Source organism: Serinus canaria, chromosome 5 (genome assembly GCF_022539315.1).
Source record: "Serinus canaria isolate serCan28SL12 chromosome 5, serCan2020, whole genome shotgun sequence".
Classification (NCBI taxonomy): Eukaryota; Metazoa; Chordata; class Aves; order Passeriformes; family Fringillidae; genus Serinus; species Serinus canaria.
Genome location: NC_066319.1, coordinates 8128569 through 8155303, shown reverse-complemented (window position 1 = coordinate 8155303; position 26735 = coordinate 8128569). Strand labels below are relative to the sequence as shown.

The window sequence follows — 26735 nt, the reverse complement described above, 5'->3', positions numbered from 1 at the left end:
CAAAAGGCAGGCACAAGTGATTTTTCCAAAGATTATACCACAAGAATGCAGTAAAACTTGAATAAGACTTGGTATTTTCCAGCTCCTAGGCTTATGCCATTTCTTTTATACATCACTGCCTTCATGAAGAGAAAAAAAAAAAAAAAGAAAAGTCCATCAAAAAGGAAAGTTTCCCAGAAGCCACAGCTAGTAGAATAAAACCAGAAAAACAGGAGGGTTTACATCTAGTCAGGAAAAAGAGACTATCAGGGGAAAAAAAAAACAAAGAAAGAAAGAAAAAAAGACCTTATGAAATGTCACCGAATCACATTGAATCTGTTTCAGCCGTTGAAAACCAGTGTTCCAGGATACAATTTTTATAAACATGTTTTATTTATCTTGCTTATACCATTAGAACTGTAACTGCTGGCTGTCATTTCCCTGAAAAGGGGAAATCAACTCAAACACAGACTGGTGCTTTTCAAAAGACAGCAATTGGAAGGGCAGCAGCAGCGGGCATTTGAGATTTCTTAAAACCTTCAAGGCTGCAGGAAAGACAAAAGGACATGTGACCAAAAGTGTTATGATTATCCATTAGGGATTTCCATCAGTACCGGCATCAGTTATTTAGGTGATAATACAGCAAGGTCAAGTATTAGTGACAGACAATGTGCAAGTCATAAGGAATGATAGAGAATACCAATCCTTACAAAAGTCATTGCTATCAAAGAAACTTAAAAGTGTTTCAAAGTGATATCTAAATACTTCACATCAAATATACAGTGGCCATCCAGATTATAGCTCAGGATTTGCTGCAAAATTTTGTCCAAGTGCCAAATCAAAGCCTTTTTTTTTTGTGTGTGTGTGTTTTTCACCTTGTCTCCTAAAAAAAAAAAAAAATTAATTACACAGTTACATTAGCAGTTATGCAAGCGCTCTTAACTCCATAGCCACAGGAATCAGGGCCCTGGTGATGAGGAGTGCTGCAGCTAAGGGTGCCTCTTTGTCACAAACTGCCTCTAAGCCCACCTGTCTATTTAGGGCAATTGCATCACTACACATCTTGAACTGTTCAGTGCTTCGATTTAGTAAGAAAAAGCTGAAATGCAGTTGTTCTATCAAGCCACACTTCACCTTTTCCATCCTTTCATGGGAACATTGAAGTTTTTTTTAATTGCCACCACAGAAAATTTTTATGAATTTGCAGATTTTATCTGAATTTTGTTAAATCACTTTTAAATGACAGAAGTGAGTCTTTGCTTTTTCCTGCCACTTCAGTTAACCATGGAGATTGGATCACCCTGAAAATTGCCTTTTTTGCTTTATTCTTAGCAAGGGTGAGGAATCTGAATCTCATGTGCAAGGCTCAAGATGATGCTTAGGACAGAACATGCAGAGTAAACGTTGTTTCGTTCCTTTCAATATCCAGGGAATATAAAGCTGGCAACTGTAGTCCTGTCATTATGGGTAATGAAAATAGTCCCTTTACAACAAACTTCCTGTAAGGGAGAACGAATAGATAATAACTCTTCTGGTAACATGTATTGTACACTGGCCAGCGTGTTTTTGGCGTTGAAGGGAATCCTGTGAACGTGTTTAATTCACTTGCTGAGCGTTCATCTGAGGCATCCCTCTGTTTGGTCTGGGGGGCCCTCCACGACCTAGAAAACACAAATAGGGGGTTGAATTCTGCAGGAAATCTGGTTAGTTTAAAAATAGTCCTAAATCTTCTGGACTGAACTCAGACTTTGTTGTGCTTCCTAAAACACACTCTCAGCTTTAGCACAGGCCAATGCTGCACTCAACGGCAGAGGTCTCAGCTCCACACCTCAGGGCTTTCAGGACCAAGGCAGGGACAGGAACTGAATCCCCTCAAAACTGAACTACCAAGTGGGGTTTCACAAATGCAGGGCACAGCCTCGAGCTGCTCTCACATCAATGTCTGTATGGAGACAGAACAGTCTCATAATCAAAAATGTACTAAGAAAAACACCTGAGGAAACATGACGAAAATAGTATTTAGAAGCTTAACTACAGCCTCATTATGTCTGTCAGGTTTGTTTCCCAAGACTTTTATTAATAAAAGACAGTTAAATAGTTCTACTATATCTCAATGTCAACAGCAATCACTGTTTTAGCTTCTTTTCCAAGAATTCCTCATTTAACAGCCAACTTAACTTCCATCACCAGTTCACAGGATCCCAATAATTCAAGTCAGCTTATTCTTAATTGTGAGCTGCTAACTAAGGAGTGAGGTTGCTTTTTAAGTGCAGAACTTTAAAAGTTGGCTCAGAAACTTCCACTTGACACAAATAAATTATTCCCTACTCATGAAATTACCTCTAGGAGCTCCCCGAGGTCCACTTTGTCCAGAGCCACGTTTGAAATTTTGTTGATATCCATCCTGAAACAAAGAAATTTTAAAAGTTACAACGTAAAACATGGGCATTCTGTTATTAATTGCCAGCAAAATAAGGACCATTTAGAACAATATGCACTGACAAAACACCTGTAACTTCAACATGCAACATTTTATTAGTAAAAAATAATCTTTAAAAAATAAATTCTTACTTCCACTAGTGCCTAGCAGCTGTAATAAAATGTGCAGTGACAAATGCTCTCTCCAGTTACAGGATGTGTTGCTCAATGTAACTAAGAAATATAAATAGATGCATTTAGTGTTCAACTTTTCCAAACTACACAGGAGCAGTTTGACTTCCTGAGCAATAAAAGAAGTTCCAGAGGATGATATCACTAACAGCTCTGAGTGCTTTTGACAGGTATCTCCCTCCCCACAGGTAGCTTACCCTCTGGTAGTTTGAGTAATCCCGAGGAGCATTGAACTGGGGTTGTGTGTAGCCACTGTTTGGAGTGTTGGAAAAGGAAGGACGGTAGCCATCGTATCCCCCTATGGAACAGGGCACAAATCTTTCACTTGGAAATCAAAGCTGCACTTAATACTTGACTTTCTGCTACTATGGAAAGAAAAGCAGCAACAGCATTTTACCTAAACCTTAAGAAAATCCCATCCCTTTAGGAAGGGCTGTTTACCTGCAAATCACACAAATGCCTCCAACATCAGAGCTAATGTATCAAAATAAATGAGAATGAACACCTTGTAATGCCTGGGAGGAAGCAGAGTTCAGTGCATTTCTCAGAGTAACCCGAGGTTTGATTTACAGAACATTCAGTTCAGAGCTAAACATGATCCTAGGTAGGATCTAGATGTCCCAGCTGTGATTACTGCATTCACATTCCAATCAGCTGTATTTTTATTACACACATTTCTTCTCCCCAGCCACAGGAGGGGGAGAGAACACGGAAGACAGTACCTGAGTCCATAAGCAACCCCAGAACACCTGACAAGGAAATCTCTGTCCTATTCTGAAATAAACCTCCTTGTAGAAACACTGACAGCCACACATGTAAGGTCTGGAAATCACAAACATTCTCTTATCTATCCAGAACTACACTATCATTCCTCCACTCCTGTTAACTCCCTTGGCCTAGTGACTTTTGGACTCTTGTGCTCCTATACCTCTACATAAACCAGCCTATTCTCATTCTGACGAAACACAGAACTACAAAATACACTGTGGAAACACTAAGCATTTTTGAAATACCAACTTGCATCTGAATTCCTTGCTTGATGGGTGGATATTTCTGCATTTGCTTATACTTGCAGTATATGCTTACTATTGTACTGTAAGAGTCCAAACACTTAAAATTTAAGTTGCTTATCTACAACCAGTAAGATTTTTACTACAAGTTTTGCTGTCTCACAGGGCTGCTATCCCAGTCTCCTGACAGCAGGTCAGTTTAACACCTGCTCTCCTGAGCTGGTGTTTCCCCAGGGTCGAGCAGAGCTCAGGGAGGGTTTTGCAGGGCTGCTCACCTCTGAATCCATTTGCTGGGCCCCTGTAACCATTCATGAGGCCCCGGGCCCCACGGGATCCCCCCCGGGACACGCCCCGGCTGTTGTAGTAAGGCTGGCTGTTCCTGGGAAATCCAGTGCTCTGCTGGGGAGGCTGCTGGTGGTTTCCTGCCACTTGGTGACTCTGGTCCGGGGAACCGTGGTAGGTACCAACCACTGCAGGGGAATAGGGGGGAAAAAGAAGTAGAAAAGTCTGAATTTCTTTATGTTCCCACGTATCTCCCTTTAAACCCAACATTCTGTTACAGGCGAAAAGGATGAGGCTCTTTGTCCTTGTTCCACATCCAGTACTTGTTAGCACTTCAGCAGAAAGTGAAGGCAGTGCTGAGAGAAAAACAGCTCCGGACACAGAGCACAAGGTTCCAGGCCTTTGTGACCTTACATCAACTGTGAGAAGCAATCCATATTTGCTCTCATTTCTGGCTTACTATCTCCTTTACAGAATGTCGCCTCAAATTGCACTGTTTTTTTTAAAGCAACCTTAACATCAGCAGAGCCAGTACTTCACTCTAGTACTTGCATCTTCAGAATAATCCTGTTCATGGATTTTTTTTTTAACCCATATAAACCTCAGCCAAGTGGCTTAACAACTGGAGATAGATATACTGAATTTCACTCCCTGTTGGATATTCAAACCCAGACAGAGGAACAAAACTTGGTATTGCCCAGGGGAAAGGCCTGCAAGGGAACCTGTGACATGCTTTGCTCCATCATCTAGGATGTCACAGACTTATCACCTGCTCTACCAAGGCCACAAGAGTTTTACCTGTCTGGAGTTGTTCTTGCTGGAGATCTGATTGTTCTACTTGGTGAGGTTGATTGGAGAAACTCTGGTTGTAACTGGCCTGGTACTGGTTTTGCTGCTTAAGGGTTTCTGGCTCATTCACAGGAGGAACAGGCGCATTCATGTTGAATACCTGCAAGAGCAGAAATTCAGTTTTATGGCTCTATAAAGAACCATCTAAGTCTTAGAAATACAAATAACCAAGGACTATCATATGTAGCTGCATGACTGACTCCACCCCAAGGAATGAGCACCAAGCCAAAGGGATCCAGGACTGATTTCCTACTCACTGTTTGCATGGATTGGAATGGAGCTGCATTGACGTTGATTCCACTGCTATGCAAAGGCTTGCTGGAACCAGCCTGGAACACCTGTGGCTGGGATGCAGTGGGAAGTGATGATGAGGATGGTGTCTGGTCTGCATTCAGGGACATGGAAGCCTAATAATTAAACCAAACAACATTTTAGCTCTTGAGGTACCAAAAATTTAACTTCAGAAACTTTGCTTAAAAAAAAGTGGCAATGCCTCAGCTTCACTTCTACTAATGACTGTTTTGTACTTCAGCTCAACAGCATAATGAGAGGAAAAACCTAACCATCTTCTCCCTCATTAACTTGAAACAACTAGAAAAATCCAGAGGGGGGGAAATGAAGAAGTTTCCAGGCTAACTGCTGTGAAAAAATAAATCCCATTTCCTAAGCCAACAATACTGATGCTCCCATGCTGATGTTGGCATGCTGCATCCAACTAAGTGTCTTGCTGTGGAGGACTCACTGGTCACAGACAGGCTCAGAATTTTGAAATTAAAGGGAACTGAAGCACCCCTATCAACTAAAAATAATGTTATTTACTAAGAAACATAGACTAACATTTGATGCCACCTGCAATCAAGAGTTCTTCCCGCCCCTGTGAAACCTGACTTGCCTGAATCTGGTCAATTGATTCTTTCTGTGGCCGTTGCTCTGCTGTGTGAGAAGGCTGATACATGGGTTGGGAAGCTGTATATCCCTCACTTGTAGAAGAAACCAAGGGAACCTGACAAAATAAACCCCAAAGCCCCCAGAAGTCAGCTGATGCTCACACACAGTTTTGTAAAAAGTATAAGAGAACTCTGGAGTGGATGGCACTCTCTAGTCTGTGAGCCAGCACATCTTCAAACCAGTACAAAATAATTACTTTTTAACCACCAACATTCTAACAGCACACAGCTCCAAGCTCAAACACAAGTGGAGAAGGGCTGGCTTCCAATGACCTGAATTTTACATTTTACAAGCTCTGCTCCCACACAGAGAGCCCAGGGAAAAGTCCAGCCAGGAAAGCAGAGCACTTTGCATTAAAGAATGTACTGGGGAGTTAAAGAAACAATGGAAAATAACTGATGGGGGTGTTCACATGACACTGGAAGGTTCCAGAGGCAAGAGTAAGTTTAGCTACTGCTTGCAAGATCCTCAAGAGAATCACTGGCAGCACTGGTTGAGGTAAGGGAAATAAGAAAAAAAATCCATTGGATTAAGTCAAGCATCACCTAACAGCAAAATAAAAACTAGTGCAGAGAAAAAAAATCCCTCTGCCCAAAAAAATTATTCTACTCCTACGAGACAACAAAACTGTGGAGAGCACCAGCATTTCAGGAGGCACATACAGAGGAAACTCAAGAAATAATTCCCTCACTCCTGTTTCTATATAAATGAGTGACTTAAACCTTGCAGACCTAATCTGGACAAGCCAAAGGAAGCAATTTATACTGCCTGTACTGTGAGATCCATCATCTATCCAGATTTTTTTTTAGTTTGCAAACACCTACAGGGATCAGACCCATTACTGAGACCAGCAGAGTCCTCAGATATGTCACACACGCTTAATGGAAAAAAAAAATCTTTATTCACCAGACAAGTGAAACATCTTAACCACAAAGTGACTACTTCATTTACACAGTGCAGAAGCAAGTTTAGGAGATTGCACTTAAAGCTCAACTGGAAACAGCATTCAACTCACGCTGACTGCTCTACAACTCCAGGTAAAATCCCAATCCAAGCAAGTGGGAATAATCAAACAGAACACAAACTCCATATAGTTAATGCATGAGATCTACTTGTGCCCTGACATTCACTTTAACAGACACAGGCTGCCCTGTAACCAAGTGGTTTTGGAATTTCTGCTGCAAATAGGTAACAAACTACCTGCTTCACATTACTGGAAATTTGCAATGTCAGTAGAGAATGAAACCAGGAACTAGTAATGCTTCTAAGCAACAATGGAGATCATCAATTTACCAAAATTGGTCCTTCAGCTTTTTATGAAGAGTCTCTTGTGTAGTTAGAAAATAAAACCTTTTGTAAGTCCCATCAGGCCTAAATCAAACTCAAATTTAAACCAGAATTTTGTGAACATTTTACCTGTGTAGCTTCTGGTTGCACAGGAACTTGGGTAGGCTGGGCAAGTCTTGACTCAGTATGAACTGGAGGAAAATAATTTCACTTATTACACAGTAAAATCAAACCTTTTACAGAATAGCATTATTATCTGCTCTGAGCACTTATGTGAAAGCTGATCATCATGATGATGAAGCCTTAGGCATGGCAAAGCTATATTCAAATTACCAACTGCTGTTTCCATGCAAAGAACATTTTTTCTAGTCGATCAAAATAATCCAAAGCACGACCAAAGAAGCTTTAGCTGCTCCACATTTCCAAGCAAAACATATAAGCAAGTGAGAACTGGAAGTCTAAAAAACAGTACAACCACATTTCTGAGAAAAACACACTATAACAGGATCGTACTATTACTTGTGGTGACCTTTTTATTATGCAGCAACAACTGAAGCACTTCTAAAAGATGACTTGCAGGCTTCCCCAGTATTTCTCTTTAGGATTTACCATTACAAACCTGGAGGGCAAACCATTTGGGGCATGTCCAAACTCTGGGCTGGGTTCATGGGCTGTGCAGATACAATGGCAGGATCAAGCGTTTGGTTCTCAAATTCTAGCATTGAGTCCTGGGGAGAAAAAAAATAAATTTAAAAAAAAATCAAATTTCAAATCCACACTGCTGTGGGTTAAACAGATGAATGTTTGGAGTACAGAAATACCTGCATGAAGTTGTAGGGGCCCTGCATCTGTGCCATGAGGTCCTGTACTCGCTGTCTCCTGACCAGGGGGTCTGCCTGAGCCACAGCAGTGAGTGCGTGAGATTCCGGGACAGGAGGAGATGTCGCCTGTGTCTGTTGCTGCAGGGAATTTACAACCTAACAAGAGACAACAACCAACTGCAATTTCAGCTCCAGGCAGCACTGCACTCAAGTGACTCAGGAGTTCTTGCATTTCTGGCTATTGCCTGACTGGTTATGGATGATGGAATTGCTGTAGTGGTGTTGAAGGACAGTATTACATCCTAGACAGGTCAGTACTGTGGCCAGCTACTCAACTGAGCACTCACAGGATTACAGAGCTCACACTCTGCTCTTTTTTCTAGTCTTTTCCCCATTAAAAAAATATTTGTTCATTGTCACATTGAGTTTTTTAGACCAGGACTTGAGACAGCAATTTATCACCATTTGGAAATTTAAAGGAAGTGGGGGAAGAGTAAGCTTCAGAAATATGAACAAATGGGGAGCAATTATTTTCTCATAGCTTTTTCATAAATGTAAATGAAATCAGATTTTTTTTGTCTTTTTAAAGACTTCGTAATGCTCAATTTTCACAGCCACTGTTACCCTAGCTCCCTGATTTACTGTTTCAGGAACAGCAGCCAGCATTGCATAACAAGGATTGCCAGACAGCACTGTGAGGGGACACCAGAAGCCCAGAAGCAGAAGCACAGATCAGGGAGGGTAAGAAAGCTCAGATTTACCAGACATATCCCAAAGTGGCAAACATCAACAAAGGAACAAACTGCAATGGGCTTTCATATAGCACCTGATTAGACAGCAGAGCAACCAGCCAAGCTGGACATGGGCACCTCAAACATCCATCAGCAAACAGTTTGAAAACAGACAGTGACAAAGGTGATTGAGCTGCACTTTGATGGCCCTAACCAATCCTTCACCTGCTCTTTAGGCAGCTCCTGTAATCCAGATGTGCCATTTTCAATGTCAACAAATGCCCTTTAAAAATATCATTGTCTCTTATCATTACTTCTCTATTTCAATCAGCTTGTAACATTGCTAACATTCCAGATAAACAGCTAAGCCTTAAAACTTAGTTACACAGGATATAAATTAGCACACAGGCACCTCAAAATATTGATGTAAAATACCTGATTTCTTATTAGAATCGCAGAAGACAGATTTCTGTACCCAGCCATGACAATTACAAACCATCCTATAACAAAGGTCTGAACTTTAAGCCTCACACTGTCACTATCCAACCTCAAAGCCTGCACATTTCTTGTAATTTCTCCAAGAAACCTACAGCATGTTCCAGCATTCCTACTGCCTGCCCAGATTTCCAAACCTTGCTTGTCCACATCATTCTGCACATGCAGTAGCCTCACCAACTCCAATGGCTTGTTCCTTGAGCAAATCCCCAACAGAGAATCTGAACAAAACTAAAAGCTACAACCACAGCCCTCTTTGAGATCCCCTTCAGACCCAAATCACCACTGGTAGCAATCCACAGAGAAGCAATTTGACAATTCCCATGAAAAATACATCCTGAGGTAGTCCACACTGGAAACCAAGTACAACTCTGGTCTACCAAACAGTCCCTGAATTTCACATTATGGACTGTTTCCAAATTAAGAATTAAGCCCCGTGAGGGGAGAGCATATATACAGACCTTTTGCACATGACAGAATTTAAAATTTGAAGAAAAAGTGCAAGCCAGATCATCAGGTGAAACCTGAGTGGTAAAACCAACAGCTACTCATCTCCTGCATAACTGTTAGCAAAAGTACTCTGTTATTTGAGCCCTACCACTCAATTTATGGAGTCCAAGTCATTCACAACAATTCAGTATCTTCAAGAGAAAAAAAAAAAGGAGTCAATGGAATCATCAAGAACACACAACAATGACAAAAATACCCAATGTTTTCCTCTTTCTCAAATAGCACAGCAGTAACTTCAGACGGTATTTAATATTTTACACTATCTTTTCCAATACTCCCTTTTTGATGTCAAAAGGAACAGTTTAGGATCTATTCCTTCAGCCTTATTAGCACTACCAGGGTACTCTGAGCAAGTAAATCAAAGCAGGATCGAACAACTGAGCAAATTTCAAGCTGTGTGATGAAGTTAACCTTGTCAGCAGGTAGAAGTGCCAGACACAAGGCAAGAAGACTGACAGGGGACAGAGAAAAAAGAAGGAAAGATAAAACCACAAGTTTAATGACACCACAAGCCAAGAGAATGAACTTTCATTTTGTTAGTCTGAGAACAGTTTTCAATTCTACACAAAATCCATCCAACCAAAGTTCCACAATCTAAGACACAGAGAACTTTGCATACAACCAGATTCAGGCACTAATTACAGAAGAAGCTGTTAAAAAAAATAATCACTACAAAACAACAATAAAAAATCTCCATAAATACCATTACCAATAAAGGACATCTTCACCAAAATTAGAACAGCATATAATCTAAATACACTTGGAAAATTCACAAGGAAATTATTTAGTTTAAAAGTTATGGAAGGACCATACAAAAAACATCTTTGTGAAGACATCATCACCTCCCAACCTAGAAACACACCACAGAAATCCTGACTGTATCATATCTATTTGAGGGTTACTGAAAGAAAAAGAGAGGAGTTTATGATATCCTCCCCCTTAGCAAACAATTACAGAGATCTTCTGAGCTAATGTTTTCTTTCAGATTTCAAAACTCACAGCTATCAGCGTACATCCTGTGTCACCATCTTACCAAAGCACAATTCAGCTGCATTCTCCTGAGAAAGAAGACTGCAGCAAGAATTACTTTACAGGCAGATATTCTCAATTTCCCTTTTTTGTTTTACAGCTGAGAAAATAAAGTTCTTTATTATGAAGAAACAGGCTTCAACTTTAATTTCTTCTAAATTATTCCTCTCTACCATGTCCAAGATACTGGGACAGAAAGGGCAATTGAAGCATACATTCTCTGTATTGTCCTATGAAAACAAAGCTGAGCCAATTCCAGATTCAGCTGACTAAGAAATTATGAGTTTCTGAAATCTGATACCAAACTACAACCTGAATTATGCCTTCATCCACGCTCCTTATATTAAGAACAACAGAGACTGAACCCCTCTGGACACTTGGTAGAAACACAGATATAAAATGGGTATAATTGAAGCCAATTAATCAGTAATTTTAAAATACTGTGCCTTCTAAGAACACTCCAACCAAGCATGACTTTAATGTATGGGTTTGGAGGGTTTCTTCAGTTTGTTAAGATAATTCTTAAAGCACATTCAGTAGGCAGTGAGTAGCAGTGATAATTTAAAGAGTTGTTTAAGGAAGTAAATGAAATACTGTGACAAGGAACTACCAAACTCCTTCACATACATGGCAAAGCTGTCTACTTAGTTTTAGAAGTCTCACACTCATCCTCAGTATTATTAAATCTCTAAGTGGTCTTCAACACTGCAAAACAGGAATTTCAGCCAGACTCAACGTAAATTCAGCCAGATCAGTTTATCAGAACAGGACATAGTTTTATCCAAACAGCTACTGTTTTTTCAGCACTTCACAAGATGATGAACACTTATTCCACTCCTACACTTAAAAACAGCCAAAGGCACCAAGAAAGCCTAAAAAACTGACCATCTGCAATTTGCTGCTGCAGAAGGCTAAAATCAATCAAAAATTAACTCTCCAGCACCCAAAAGAAGCTGCTCATACTTGTTTTTACCAGACAGACACGACTCAAGCTCCAATGCACCGAACAGGGGGCTTTTGTCTTTTCCTGTACACGAGAACCACAAATTCCAGTGCAATAAAATCCTGGACTTGCACATGCAGCAAAGTCTGATTGCAAACCACTGAACTGGGAATGGATCCCAACACCAGTGCACCACAAACACCACAAGTGAACAGCCACTCAAGTGCAGAGGAGTAACAAGTGAGGTACTTGAAGAGCTGTAGTTCTGGGAAGCAGAGACGTACATACACACGAGCACATTTTAACATCAAATGATGCACATGAGCAATCTGGAGCAGGTATTAGTTGGGTTACTCATTTTCAGCTCCCTCTCCAGGGAGCTGTGCTTAATGAAAGCACAACTACACCACACTGTCAGCAGCTGGGTAGATAAACTTTCAAGTTCTACATTTGCAGCTAAGTTCTCCAAAAAGAAAAAAGACTTCAAAAGAAATCCTTAAAGTCTTTTTAAGCATAAGACTTTTAAGCCCTGTTTTCCCAAGCAAGCCAGTAATGAAGAAAAGCAAGTTCTCGGCAAACTTAGCCAGACTAAATATGTTTTATTTCTTTTTATTTTAGGTGCTCCTGAGCTAAGTCTGTAATTAAAGAATCAAGTAGTGATTCCAAGCCTACTTAAATAAATGTTTTCTTTTAGATATTGGGGGAGAAGGGATACAATACTAAAACCTATCATGAATTGTGAGCCAGCAGAAACAGGGATTGCAATTTTACCTGCAGTACACAAGATCTTACCTCAACCGTTTCAACTGTCCACTCATCTACCTGTTCCTTCTCACTACTGCTGAACTGAGTCTCTGCCATGAATTGTCTGTTTACATACTAAAATAAAAATAAGAAAGGGTATGAAAGTAAAAGTAAGTGGCATTGAAGGTATACAAAATGACAGTGTTTCAGTGAATAATACCTCAGTTGATTCAACTTCAGTTGGCTCAGTAAATTCTTCTGCTGGATCGGGTTCTGGAAGAAAAAGAAATAAACCATTTATGTGGGAAAAAAACAAATTAAAAAACCCAAAACAATACTAGAGACCTCAACCACCCTCATGTTATAGACCTAGAAGATACAAAGTTAGATGAGAAAATCTCGTGTCTCAGAATAAAGAAGAAATTTCATGGGTGTTAACAGAGAATTATTAGTAACAAATATTCTCAGAGCTTTGAATTGAAAAGAAAAAAAAAATTAAATTCTCACTTGTGAGAGTTATGTTCAGCTATGCCTTCTCCACAAAAGGGAAAAATGTCCTGAGTAGTCTTAAAATTGGATACAACATTCCCAAGTTTCTTAAGTATGTAATTACACTGTCTGCTTCAGAAACTGCTCCCTTCTAGCTCAGCTTAAACTGGTGGGAACCACTGAAAAATGGGAAAAGCCTCAGGCAGCCAGAACTTTCATCTTGGATGGTTTCAGTGCTAGAGATGAACACTGCATTTGCAATTTAATCACTCTGAAGACTGCAGAGACATGACAAAACAACACAAACGTGTCAGCCACAGGGTATCTTCCCCTTCTCACCAGCCTCTGCTGCAGTGTCTTCTACTGCAGGTGCAGGTGCTGCCTCCTCTTCCTCACACAGCCCATTCTGGTGGTTGTGGGTGCTGTCAAAGTAACTGGTCTGAAGAATGCGTTCAACAATCTCCTTCAGTGCTTTATCTGGGAAAATGAAACAGAGAAACATCAGCACCACCTCAGTCCTCATTATCTGCTCTCTCCTTCCATCCTTCCTTCCTTCCTTCCAAAAGACTGCATGTACATTTTAGGATCCTTTTGCTGAGAAGATGTTGCTGCCCCAAGCCAGTCCATAAGCACTAGGATTTCTTTTCTTACTGGGTCAAATTCAATAAATCCATAAATATCCCACTGTCATTCAGAAAAATCTGAAGGGCAAGAAGAGTACAGAACTTAAGAGTACAGAACTCTTCAGAAGCTTTGTGGAGCACTTCACTGTGAGGTCAAGTTTATGAATTTAATTACTAGACTTTTATTCCTGTTACTTAAAAGCATTACTGTAAGACAGTTTCTTCCAAAACAACTAATTGTCAATAAAAATAAATCTACAGACGTACCATCTGATCCATGAGGGCTCTTCTCCTGAGGTGAAGTGGCTCAAAAGAGCCTTTGTAAGCAAAGAACAATTGCCCTCAGTGCTTCAGATGAATGCTGGGGCACCTTAACCCAAAGGACATCAGCCCCATAGGCAAAGCAGTATCACTGGCTGCCTAGGCCAGGTATTTGGGAATGATTTCCATAAAAAAGCAGTCTGGCTGGCATAGTCACACTGTAACCTGCAGTTAATGAATGAAGACAGGGCAAAACTGCAACACTTTTTGTAGGAGCTAAGGGGGAGAGAACATCCCAGTAAGGAAGGCCATGTCAGTGTATGTATTACACTGTCATCTTGTTCACACCTAGGTTTGAAGAAAACAAAGAACTGTTACTGAGCACCACCAGCAGCAGAGTACTGCTGAAATAGAAGGAATAGACTGAGCTTCAATACTGAGTAATGCTGAGCCAATATAAAAAATACACCACAGACTGAGTACAAACTTCACAAGACACTGTTACAGTCCAGCTAAGAGCTGAGAAAAAGTAGTTCCTCTAAGACCTCACGGATAATTAACTGCCCAAGTTCTCTTACATCAGATGTGTGTTTTAGTTCAGACACAAATTCTGTGTTCTGTCTCTTCATGCAGAGACTGTACTTACAGGTTGTTCCACAAACTGGTTTTTCCTTCCCTTCCAGTAAGTCCCACAGGTGAACAGATGCTTGCTCATACTGCTCATTCAACCTTAAAAATTAATTAATAAGAGTTAATTTCTTACTGAGTCTAAATTACAATACCAAATACATTGTTAACTGACTGGCAATTAGGAAGAGGAGCACTTTGCTGTAATCCTACCTCATGTTCATGTCTCGTTCAGGGTAAACCAGCTTATAAAATTCATCCAGCATTGTCAGCTCCTCCTCTGTCAGCACTGGCACCCCGTTGGATCCTTGTTTGAGGTCGCTGCGCACTTCATCATCCCCCAGCTTCTCCAGAATGAACTGCAGCTCCAGCACCGTCTTTAAACGCTTCTGCTCAGCCTCCTCTCGCATCAGCTGCTCCCTTCGAGCTGTCTTCTTTATTGTTTTCTGGATCTGGAATGTACCCAAGGGAAAAACTGTTTGGAAATGTCTTTAACTACTAAGAAAAGGTACAGAGGAAGGCAAAGGAAAAGCCTGAGTGTTGGGTTCTTCCATTTGGAAAGGCTTGATCCAGATGGTTCACACTGGCCACACAGAGAGCAGGAACAGAGAAGTTATTCACCATATCCCACCAGAGTAAGAAGCATTCATTGGAACTACCAGGAGATCAGCTTAAAACAGATAAACAAAAGGACTGCTTTTTCACACACCACAAGAGGGAACTCATGGAATGTTTTTACATGAAAGGCTGGGGAGACAGACAGGATCAGCAAGTCCAAAAAAGGATTTCAACAAATTCTTGGACATGCGATCCCTAGTGAGACACCCCAGGGAACAAGCATGTGCATCCACTGCAGCACTCCCAGCGCGAGGAGCACAGATGCAGGGAGGGAGAGGATGACACATCAGCAGCAGCCTTGTGCTCTACACTGAACCTTCCACAAGGTCTAAATGCAGCACCACTCTGAACCTACAGGATGTTTCTTCCACTCTTCATCTTAATCCAAGTATCCAGTGTCCAGAGTTCAGCTGGAAATGTAATATTCTCTTTCAAAAATCTATCGTGTCGGTAACTTTCCCACTTGAAACATACCAATTTTGTTTTTAAAAATCAAAGACATATCTTAAAATCAACTAACTGCAATCAGGAAAAACTATAACCAAGTTTGAAAGCAGAGCACAAATCTGGTACTCCTGCACTCAATGGCTTGTTTTAACAGTCAGCTGACCAGGTAAACACTTCAGAACAGACTTATCCAGAAAAGGACGTTCTCCATTACTAACATTCCATAAACACATATGAACTGTGATGCCAGAAAATAGAGAAACAAGCTGGCTTAGTCCTACAGATTAATTTACAGCCACAGCCAATGCAGAAAGCAGTTTATAACACAAGGATGCTGCTGCCCTTCAAATAATCCCAGCCTGTTCACAAGCTAACTACACTCCTTAGAGCAGTCAGCTGTATTAACACCCACTACTCAACCAATTCCTCCAATGCTATTGCTCTTTCCAGAACTCCCAGATTTTTAGAATTTAAATCTTAATTACAGTATTATTCTGCATCCTTGATAAAACACCAACTCAAAAGATTACCTATTTCATAGTATCCAGTTCATTTACCCCTTACAAAAATAATAATGTAGTTTCAGACTGTATTACCAAGAAATGAAAACCGTATGAAATCCATTTAAGAAAATGTTACCAATGGCAGCAAGTGACCATCTTTAATGTTGCATGACAGACCTGGTTCTGAGATCACTATTTTCAACACTTGAGTTGTGTCAGAAAATTACATTATTCTTGTTTCCATAAAATTATGTAGTACGTCAGAAATTCTTTACAAAACTTGACATCAACTAATATAAAAAAATAGAAGAAAACAGTCAAACATGGAAGAATAAAGGGCAATTTATCTCTGTAAACAGAGGTGACTACTGCCTCAGTGGAAGAGTTTAAAGTGTTTGGATAACCCACATGGCAATGGTTATCTTTACTTACATCTTGGCTCAGAGCCATAAAACTCCTCTGCAGTTCCTTAGCAAATTCCAGATTATTTGTCACTTCCTGGTACTTTGACACTGCATCCTTAAAAAAAAACAGAAAGACCACAAATGTAAACTATCAGCAACAGAACTGAATATATACTTCCAACAAATAAATTCCCACATTTTTTAGTTCTAAAGTGAGACACAGGATCCCTGAATGGGACCGCAACTATGTTAAGGCAAATTTAGATTTTCACTGGCCCAGATATCAAAGACTTGTGCATGTCCTTGGGGTCTCCAGTTTCTTTAGATATGATAAACATATATAGAAATATGCCTCTATGTGCTCACATGGATGATGGACTGGTTTCATGTTTGGCTGGAGCCAGTTCCTGACCAATCCTAATAAACAACTGGAAGAAAGGGGGAGAAGAACAATCTGGCAGCTCAGAACCACTCAAGAGTTTGAGAATTAATGCATTGTTATCTCCAATCAAAGCCAAAATCAGAGTATACAAAGCATAATGTCCCCTTCTCCAGAAATCTTTGCTTTTGCTATCTTCTTAAACCTAATACTCTGATCTGCATCAAAGCAAACCAAATTCCTCAACCTATTTGGTATTACTGAGAAATTATATCAAATCAGAATCAAATCAGGGGGATATGGCTGAGACATTTACATTCCTGCTGTGACAAAAAAATGCATATAATGCATTTCTCCAAACTAACATTTATTTTTATCAAGCCTGGTTGTCAGGCCTCATAAAAACCATGAGCTTCCCTCCTGAACATGACGTCAGCTTCCTATCGTGGTTTATCTCCACGACAGGCCATTACAAAATAAAAATACACAGCTCTGTGGTATTTCAGTTCTCAGCTGGTACAGAACCACCAAAATGAAGATGAAATCATCCAAGGGACCAAGAGAAGCAGCTCATTCTTTTAAGTGTCAACAGCTGCAATAGTTGGAGGGTACATTTTTTCCCTTCGCTTTTTCTCAGTGTTAAAAATCATCCAAAAAACACTGCTGATCCTAGACTGAGAAGATAATTGTTAAGGATTTGACTTCACACAGCACTGAGCATCTGGTAATTTCTTGAAGTATCAATGTGCATGTCTGCACCATACAACTGAATTTAAATTGATACTTGATTTTTATTTACAACTGCAAACTGCTACTGAATCAAGCTCTGCAATAACCTACTTTAAGAACCAGCCCCAAAAAGGAGAGAGGCAGGAAAAACTCCTCATCACAAAGATAACAAAACAATTTAACAGAGATCTGGTTAGGATTTTTTTGATTGTTTTTACCAGTTGATCTTGATTCAGACGTTCCCCCTTGTTCATTCGTTCCTGGTAATCATCAAGTTTGCTCTGAAACAAAAGAAAAATGCTGTTATGAAGAGGCAAAAATCAGTTTAAAGCTTTTTTCTACTTGTGCTAACAAAATTATGCACTCTAATATTACACTACACAGACTGTACCACGTTACACAAGACCATAACTGTCCTGTAGAATGTGTGCATGAGAAAAACTGTCTTCTGAATTAAAATGTAAATATTTTCTCAAGAGATAAATATTTTTATCTTGTTTATTTGGCTATTACAATGTCTTCATGGCTAATTGGAATTTCCAAGGAAATTCAAATTCCTCCTAAGGGGACAAGAACTCTCAATACACATGTCCTGCAGCCCAAACGCCAGAGAGCTGAACTGAGGGCTGAGGTAGAGCATATCACCACTTTATCACTACAATACCAAAAATCTGACTGCGAACCCCCACTGTCAATGCTATTAAGATTCAGAACTGTGATTCTCTGTAGCTCCATCACTTAAGATAGTTGTAAAGAATTTTAAACAGTTTCTAATCCTCTGTGCAAGAATGCCCACCAACACAATTCACATTAATAACTCTAAAATAGTTTTTGTTCAAGAGCATTAGGATTTTTTTTCCCACAGGAAGAAATTGAAAAAAGAATCATGAGGCTACTCTTCAGCAGGATCAGTTTTCTTATCTGCTTAAAGAGAAACCACACAGAAGAGTGGCATCAGCCAGAATCAAACTCCTGCACGCCCCGGTGACAGATTCTACAGGCTAAGTACAAAGGCTCTTCAAAAGGAAGCGAAGCCTGTAAGGCTAACACACCTACTTAATACACTGTTTTCACCATTTCTGTATTATCACAAATTACATTTTGAATGAAATTTGGCATGATCTAATTTAAAAACTTATTAAAACAAATCCATAACATTTATCTTCCCAATCTAGGATAACAGAACACAAGAAGCAGGAGAACACTTAATTTTGAATGTCAAAGATGCCACCACTGTCTCAGGGTTTACATTTGCACTGAGTGACACCTTGTTTGGTTGCTGTTGCTCTTCATTTCAGATTTTTCAGTTAAAATACTTTACTAGTCTTTTTCTAGTTAGTTCAAATTCCATGTCAGTCTCAGACTTTTGGAAAGATCAAAGTCTGTGGAACAGTTAATCAAGCAAGCTCCTCTCCTGAAGTATTTGATGCCCATCATTATTTCCTGAAACCCTATCACCCTTATGAGGCTTGGTCCTTTTGATGTCATTTTTGGTGCTGGATCTTTTTAAGTCCTCCAGGTCAGATAGAACATTTAACTACTTCACCTTCCAGTGTATCAGAGCCAGCAATGGCCTAGGCAAAGTCAAAGCAAGAACTTGCAGAGCTCCAAAAATACATTACTGGGAGTTTCACGCTGGGGACAGGAAACTACATGGTAACAGTTGTTAAATGCAGCAGCCACAGCTCAAAACAGATCCAAAAAGCAGCCCTGGAGAGCATTTGGCACACTGCAAATCTATCTCAACAGGAAGTAAAGTCAGGTTACTCTTCTCCATCCTGATCTCAGAGCAGATGATGACACGCTTGGACAATCACAGGACAGTCTCTTGATTTGGGAGAGCGTGGCTGAGCTGTGCAGCCGAAAGGGAGGTAAAAGAACTGAACCACTGCAGTGCCCCAGTGCAAAGCCAGGTCAACCCACACCTCTGATGGCTGAAATCCTAAAGCAAAGGGTCTTTGCAGACAAGCAAATTTCAAAGGAAGTTCCTACTTGCTCAAGTCTCTGGCTCCCCGCTGCAGATTACAATTCCCTTGGTCACCCTGATGCAATTGTTTGTGAGGCTGCTCAGTAAATAGACTGCAAACATGAGCCAGCTTGAACAGGGTCTAGGAAAATGCACTAAAACAAATTCTGTGATCCAGTTTCCAACACAAACCCATAAACAACAACAGTAAAACAAAATGGGCGGAACGCTGTATCCCAGAACACTACTTTGTTTGACTTTGTTGAAAAAAAACAACATATATTGCAAAATTACACTGAAACACTCACAGAATCCCTTTTGTGGCTGAGGGCATAAAGAAGGGAAGAGGCAAAAATACCCTAAATAACTACAATTTTTTCTGTATACTTTTTCCATGCATGGTTGGTCCTTTCAGATTAAGCTATTGCAGTAACATAGTGAACAATGCACAAGGTTTTTCTTGAATGGTCAAATACTCCTAGGTCTAATGTAAATGCTTTCCTTATTTTTATCCAACTAAAAAGCCAAGGGTAATATGTCTCCTGTTAGGAATAGAAGAAAACTTACTTGTCTTCACATTTACTTCTTACAAAATATTCCTGTTGGGAAAGTAAAAGCAGAGGAAGGAAAGCACTGTCAGCTGCAATGCAGAGGACAAGCCAATGTGCATTTAGTTAGATGTTACCACAAAGATTTGGATTGCCAAGTAAGCATTTCTCTATCATTGCAAAGACACTTTTAAGATCCAAAGCTGCATTACACAGAAATATTAAGTGAAATGCCTTCCTTTTTAATCTGCACTGTCAACTAACAGCAATCCAAGAGCAGCATTAGAGCTGTAAAACAACTGCAGTGAAATTCCTGCTCAGGAACTTACTGCAGTGCCTGCAAGACGGGAAGACTCTCTTCATCTTACTCCTCCTTACACAACTTCACCCTCACTCCTCAGACAGATCTCCGAGCATGAAAACCAAACCAGCAGGAAAAAAAAAATCCAGTGGGAAAGTGAGCACATGAACTGTGTATTGAACAGCTCATGAGTCAGCAGCTCCCAGTCCTGCAGGCAGCAAGTCACCATGCTTCAGCTTTTTCCACTGAGATACCTGAAGTATTTTGGAGTTTCCTGGGGAAAAAGCACCACTAACAGGCTCTTGGAACTGTGGTGCTCACTGATTAACTACACCCTGGATTTTACTTTAATAGGAATCCAAAACTGAGTTACTTTATTGCACTAATAGACAATTCTCTTCACTTCCTCGGAATTGTCTCAAAAACATCATCCTGAAGTGGAAACAAAAACTGCAGTTACCTGGCATTACCCTCCAAACCTACCCTGGTTTTAGAAATGCCTGACCACTGAGCTACCACTTCCAGTACTGTGCTGCAAACTGGATCACTGGAATCATCAGATTAAAAATAACCCTTAAAAAAGGGGGTCAGGAGCAGGAGGGAGGCTCTATATTTAACCAGATAATTTCAATGCTATGGTTCTACCAATTACAGCAGCACAAGTGTGCACAACAAGCTGCAAGGTGACAAGGTAACCTCTGCCAACAGCTGGAGTAAATCTTTAGTAATTCAAACTCTACCACACAAGGTACGAAAAGATGGAAAGGACATTTCAAGTTTGTCTCCTCAGGTATCTCAAAAACTGAATGAATGTTTTTTTGACAGCACAAAAGCAATTAAGATAACTCAAAATTTAAAATAGCTGTTTAATACAGTTTGTATTGAAGCCAAATAAATGCCAAGTTAAAAATCAGAAGCTTGTTAAGCTGTTTTACATCCCTGCATTGTAATTTGTCTGCCCTCCACCATCACCTCCACACTTATTCATGGCTTTGCAGCTAAAATTGCCCAGAAATGACCAAAAAACCCCACAAACCAAAACCAGTCTTTTATTTTCTCAAAAAAGTAAAACACTTATCAAGGAAGTTCAGAACCTCTCAAAACCCACCAGTTCTGAAAAGCTGTTTCAGTCCTGAGCTGGAACCAGGAAGATGGAAGGATACAATAACACCAATACTCCAGAACACAAAACACTTACAGGTCTTCTGTTTAAACTGAATTGATTTTTTGAGTTACAGTAGTAGATATTCTTGTGGGAGGGCTTCCCCCCACAATCTGGGAAGTTTGATGGTTTAGAAAAAATATCTGCATAATGTATTAGTTTTTAAACAAAGAACAAGGACACAACAATTCTGAGACTGCAGTTTCACGATCAGTTAACCCCAGAGGCAGAAAAAGCTTCTTCAGTAACCAGAATTAAGTCACAGAAGAGTGGAACCCCAAGTTTTGGTGACTGCAGAGATGTTCTTTCCAAATCACCACCACACAGGATTTCCTACATAAACACTCTGAATTTTCAGGGAAGTTGACTACACTGTAGGAGACGTGGATTTTGCTCCTTACCTAATTTTTGTTCCAAAAAGTTACTTTTACAAGTGAATTCTAGAGCACAAATGTGTCTTTCCCAACACATTCTGCATGTCTTTTTCTTCAAACAAAAGCCATGATCCAAACCCCAAAGCAGCATCTGAAAAACTGAAAACTAGAAGATGTTTCACAGCTCTCTGGACTCATCATGCATCCAGTTAACTGAACTCACTGTGAGACAATCCCTACTTTACAATAACCAGTTAAAACCAAAAGAGACCATCCTGAAACCTCAAAGCACCAGCCACCACAAGATTTCACAAATTAACTGCTTGGGTTTTCAGATCTGAAGCTTGAGATCCAAAATTCCAAGTAAGAGAGGTTTGAATGAAAGTTTCAGGCTTATAATACACTGTATGAAATGAATTTTACAATTTGTTCCATGTTAAATCTCCAAAGATTAATTTCAAAGCAAACCTCCCAAGAAGAGGTTCTGGAGCCACTCACAAACCTGAACATCCAACTGGCCCAAATCATGGACAAACGCATGGAGAGAGCTGCTACCAACAGGCAGCTTCAAACTTCCTGCCACCAGAATGAAAAACTAACCCCAGCCTTTACTACAGGTCTCCTGTTTTCCATAGGAAATCCAACATTTTACTGAAGCAAGTCATGTCAACTTCAAATGTCCACCTGCTGTGCTGTGAGAGTTCTTGTGTAGCAAGGACAGCAGCACCTGTGAACTGCTCATTCTGCACCCCAGCCAGGGTTACACTCAGGAGGAAACTCAGACAAGCTGATAAAGTGACAGCAGCTCAAGTTACCAGGCACAGGCAATATGTGCCATCTTTCCAACTCCAGACACCAAGCTCACATCAAGCTTTAAGCTCACATGTTACCCTGTGAACATCTGCCCATCCCCATGTCCACGTGTTAGCACACTAATTATTTTGCCCCTTTGGCAGAACGTTTGTTTGATGAACTGTTCTTACATGGCTCATGCCCTATTACACAAGATGAAAGCAAAAACAACTGGGTTTTTTTTCATTCAGCCCTGAAACAAAACCAGAGTCTGATCTACATTCAACTGGCTTAAAATTTGGAAAGGATTTTTCTCCTCTCAAAACAAAAACCAGAAGAGCCAGGGAGAAGGAGAAATGAAGGTGAAATATTCTCTTAAAGAATGTGGACAGCTGGCAGGATTCTAACCCCAGACACCTGACAAACACCTGGAGGAGTACAGGCAACTTTCAAATTAACTAAGCTTGTCAACATAAACTTGAGCTGCACATCCTAAGGTCTTGGAGAGAAAATACCTCTTTAATTGCCCCCTTCCATGCACACACAAATATCTTGTCATCTAAGACCAGAGGAAGCATTCCTATCTTTTCCAAATACAAAAAGATGAGGGGAACACAGACATTTTCAGGCCATGTTTTCACATCCATTTCTAAACAGCAATTAAATTTATCCAGTCGCTTTTAACAAAAGAAATAGTCATTCTTTCAAATGAGATCACATTTAGGAAAAGAAAATGAAAGTGTAACTAATAATAAAGTGGTTTTAGTTTATACAGAAACATTCAAACTAGTACAGACCAAAGTTATAAATATTATTTCAATTTGTATTTTGGTAGTTACATTATTTTACACTCTGCGTTTGCAGGTAAACATGACAAATTTCACTCCAGAAATTCAATTTCTCTATGAAGAGTGACCTTTTCTCTACTAAAAGCTGCACACTTCTTTTATTTAAAACCTAAGATGGTACCTCTTCCAGAGCAGTAATTTTTCATCCTTCAGAAATGTGTGTCTAAGTATTTATTTGTGTTCATTCTGTGACACAAAGCTCTGAAAATCATCTCTACTGGCCTTCGTTAGCAGCTGCTGACAAAGAAAGGATTAACTGTCCAACTGAGCACAAGTTCCCAGTGAGATTTACTGCATTTCTCACCCACTCCTAGCTGTGCAGTTTCCAGAACAATTTTACTTTCTGGATGGTTGGAAAAATTAAAAATATATTCTTGTCCAAAGATGCAAAATATAAGGAAATCCTGATGTGTACAATGAGCTTTGTTTTAAGACATAAAGGGCATTATTTACTACAGAACTCTTGGTCCCCCCACCAAGGGAGAGGCTCAAGCCCACAAATGAGGCCCTCTGCTTTAATACCTGTTTCTCTCATAACTTCTGTAGTGCTTGTGAGTCCTCCTCCAGGAAGTTTCAGAACATCAGCCCATTAAGACTTAGGAATCTCTGAACTTTAATTCATCAGTGAGAGACAGCGGACTTTTTCCTTTTTAAGCCCCAGCCCTTGCCTGTTCTTTAAGCCCACATTGCCCAGCACAGAGTACTCAAGAGGTAACTGTTTTTAGTAATTTTTATGGAACATCTTCCCACAAAAGCCATGTCCAGAAAAAAAAAAAAAGGCACTTTGTCCCCCTACTCACTTGGTAAAACACTAAAACTCCACTCAAACAGAATGGAATGCCTAAGGCAAGTGTAAATTATTTAAACGTAAATAACAACACTGCTCCCAAGGACCCTCACACCAGTAACACTGAGTTTTATCCTCTTGATTACTCCCATGTACAGAACAGGTCAGAATGTTCACTTACCAATTTTGGATTTTAAAATACAAGCTTTTAACATAATAAAAAATATTTTCAGAGGATTTCTGTGCATTCTGGGTAGAGAAATCAATTTTCAAACAATTTTTTTTGTATCAGAACAACTAGAGACAGAAAGATCTGCTCCCTTTCTTGAGCTGAGGACCAGTATTGGCTGTGCAGATATTCCTGTGTATTAATGCCAAGTTTAAGACAGACATCTTGTCCTGTCTACACAAAACAGACATGGAGGAAAAGCTCCTCTGATTCTAAAAGCTACCTAAATTTTCCTGGCTTGCTGCTTTTTGCCATGTCATTTCTAAAAACCAGGATAATCCCACAACCAGTTTTGAAGTGGGAAGCTACACTGTATTTATGCAGTGTATTATTGATACACAGTGTCTTATTTATAGGTAAAGCACAGCTTCTCTCCTTTACAACCCACCTGTACAGACTAATTTACTGGGAATACTTCCACCTTATACAATATGGAACACTATGAAAAATATCAAAACTGACAGTAAAAAAATTAACAGAACACTTAGTGTGCTTATACACTTCTAAAAATATTAAGAGATGTAGGGTTCTGGCACAAATATAAATTTTTTTGGGGGTAATTTTAGCTTGCCACTGTGGTGTTTTGAGGCAAGTCTTGGGGCTATGAATGAATTCTTTTTCTGCTGGACACCTCATGCTCTGGAGGTTGTCAAGCCCTGCGAAACTCATTTAATCTACCACCACCGAGAGGGTGCAAAACACGCCGCGAGTAACCACGACAGCCTTTTCCTCTTGGGCCACAACTCGAACCGACCGAGCACCAGGGATTGAGTAGCCGCTTTTCTAAAAATAACCATGAAAGGCCGCTTCCAGCTGGGCTTTGGCTCCCAAAGAGTTGAGCTTAGGGCGATGGAAAGCGAGCGGTGACACTGGGGCGGGGTGGGGTGGCCCCGGCTTTGTGCGGGCGGCACAATGAGCTCCGCCGGGGAGGCTGGGCCGCCGCCATGTTACAGCTCCGCGTCCATGTGCCCGGCACCGGGGGCACCGCAGCCTCTGCCCGTCCGCTCCGCGGGCCACGGGCACCGGGGAGCTCCGGCCGCCGCACGGAGCGGGGATGTGGGGAGCCGATTCCCGGGATGGCGCGGCGGGGAAAGGCCCCGCCGCGGGGAACAAAAGGCGGAAGGAGGGGGAAGGGGAAGGGAGCGGCGCCGCCGAGGGGGCTCCGGGCAGCGGGGGCGAAGAGGGGGTCGGTAGCCGCGACCCCTCCGGGCTCTGTTCCGCGAGCCGGGGGGAAACCGGGACGGTTTCCCGGGGAGACGGGAGGGTGACGGGGCAGGGGGACCCCGGGACGGGAAGCGGGCAGACCGGGGGAGCGGCGCTCGCCCTTCTGGAACCTTCCAGCAGGCGGCCTCTGGGGGCCACGCCGGGAACAATCGGGGAGGACTCGGCGGAGGGCCCGGCACAAGGGAGCGGAAGGGAAACAGGCCGGACCGGCTCGGGGGCAGGGACGGCCGAAGGCGGGGGACAAGGCGGGTGGGCAGCAGGGGTGCGCTGGGGGACTCTGAGGGGACGTGGGGATCACCTTCTTCTTCTCCAGGTTGCGCAGCTTCTTGTCGATGACCCCCAAGATCTGCTTCATGGCCTCGGTCTGCACCGTGGTGATGTTCACACCCGCCGCCGCCGCCGGTGCAGCCTCGCTGCCCGGTCCCGCTTTGCCGGTGCTGCTGCTGGTGGTGCTGCTCGCCATGGTGCTGTTGGTAGCCGAGGGCATCTCTGTGAAGGAGGGAGGGCGGGCGGGAGAGAGACAAGAGAGCGGAGAGAGCGGCGGGCGCGTCACGGGGGGAGCGCGGACGGCGGGGACGCGCGTGAGCGCGCACGCGACAGCGCGCGCACGAGCCGCACCTGCCCCGGCGCGCGCGCCCCGGAGGGGGCCCCCCACCAAACCCGCCCCTCCCTCGGCGCGCGCGGGGTGGCGGTCACGTGACGGCGCGGGGCGGCCGCCTCGCGCCCAACGGTCATTTTCCCTTCGCGCTCCCCTTCCCCCCCCCCGCCCCGCTCGGGGTGTCCGGAGGGGCCGCGCCGCCCTCCTCACCCTGTGCGCGACTGAGCCCGGGGGGGGGGACACGCTGCGCTCTCTCTCGCTCGGTAGGAATGGCCGCCTCAGCCACGCTCCAGCCCCGCCGCCCGCGCTGCTCCTGCTACCACGGGAAGGAGAGAGATAGAGAGAGGAGAGAGGGAGGGAGGGAGAGAGGCAGCGGCGGCGCGCACGCCGGCGCGTAGAGGCGAGGCGGCGCGGGAGCGCGCGGGGGCCTGGCTGACCCGCGGGCTCCCGCGGAGAACGCCTGAGCCCGCGGCGGCAGCTGCCGCGCGGGGGAGGCGCGGCGCGGCGGGTCCTTCAGGCGCGCGGCGGGCGGCTCAGCGGCGGACACAATAGAGGGGCGGCCCTGAGGGGCTGCCGGGCCGCCCGCCG

General features: G+C 42.1%; 1 protein-coding gene across 3 annotated transcripts; it reads right to left on the bottom strand.

The window, feature by feature from the left end:
* Positions 1-348: 348 nt before the first annotated feature.
* CAPRIN1 (cell cycle associated protein 1) lies at positions 349-26557 on the bottom strand. Of its 3 annotated transcripts, XM_050975053.1 has the most exons (19): positions 26358-26557; positions 25848-26038; positions 17537-17599; positions 16239-16325; positions 14452-14690; positions 14258-14340; positions 13067-13204; positions 12459-12511; positions 12287-12373; positions 7787-7942; positions 7585-7693; positions 7095-7156; positions 5623-5733; positions 4988-5137; positions 4680-4830; positions 3875-4069; positions 2787-2887; positions 2320-2383; positions 349-1640 (listed from the first exon to the last, which is right to left on the bottom strand). In XM_050975053.1, exons 2-19 carry the CDS (start codon positions 26034-26036, stop codon positions 1576-1578), a joined length of 2103 nt encoding a protein of 700 aa, XP_050831010.1. In that variant the 5' UTR covers positions 26037-26038; positions 26358-26557; the 3' UTR covers positions 349-1575. The 3 variants fall into 3 exon arrangements, with proteins under 3 accessions (XP_050831010.1, XP_050831011.1, XP_050831012.1); XM_050975054.1 differs by lacking the exon at positions 12287-12373; XM_050975055.1 differs by lacking the exon at positions 5623-5733 and having other exon boundaries at positions 26358-26555.
* Between the last annotated feature and the right edge of the window lie 178 nt (positions 26558-26735).

Coding starts and splice junctions, on each gene's coding strand:
- CAPRIN1 (XM_050975053.1), bottom strand. CDS start 26,036: ATGCCCTCGGCTACCAACAGCACCATGGCGAGCAGCACCACCAGCAGC. Junction 7,694..7,786: donor GCCCCTACAACTTCATGCAG/GTATTTCTGTAC, acceptor TTTTCTCCCCAG/GACTCAATGCTAGAATTTGA. Junction 2,384..2,786: donor ATTACTCAAACTACCAGAGG/GTAAGCTACCTG, acceptor TCTTTGTTTCAG/GATGGATATCAACAAAATTT.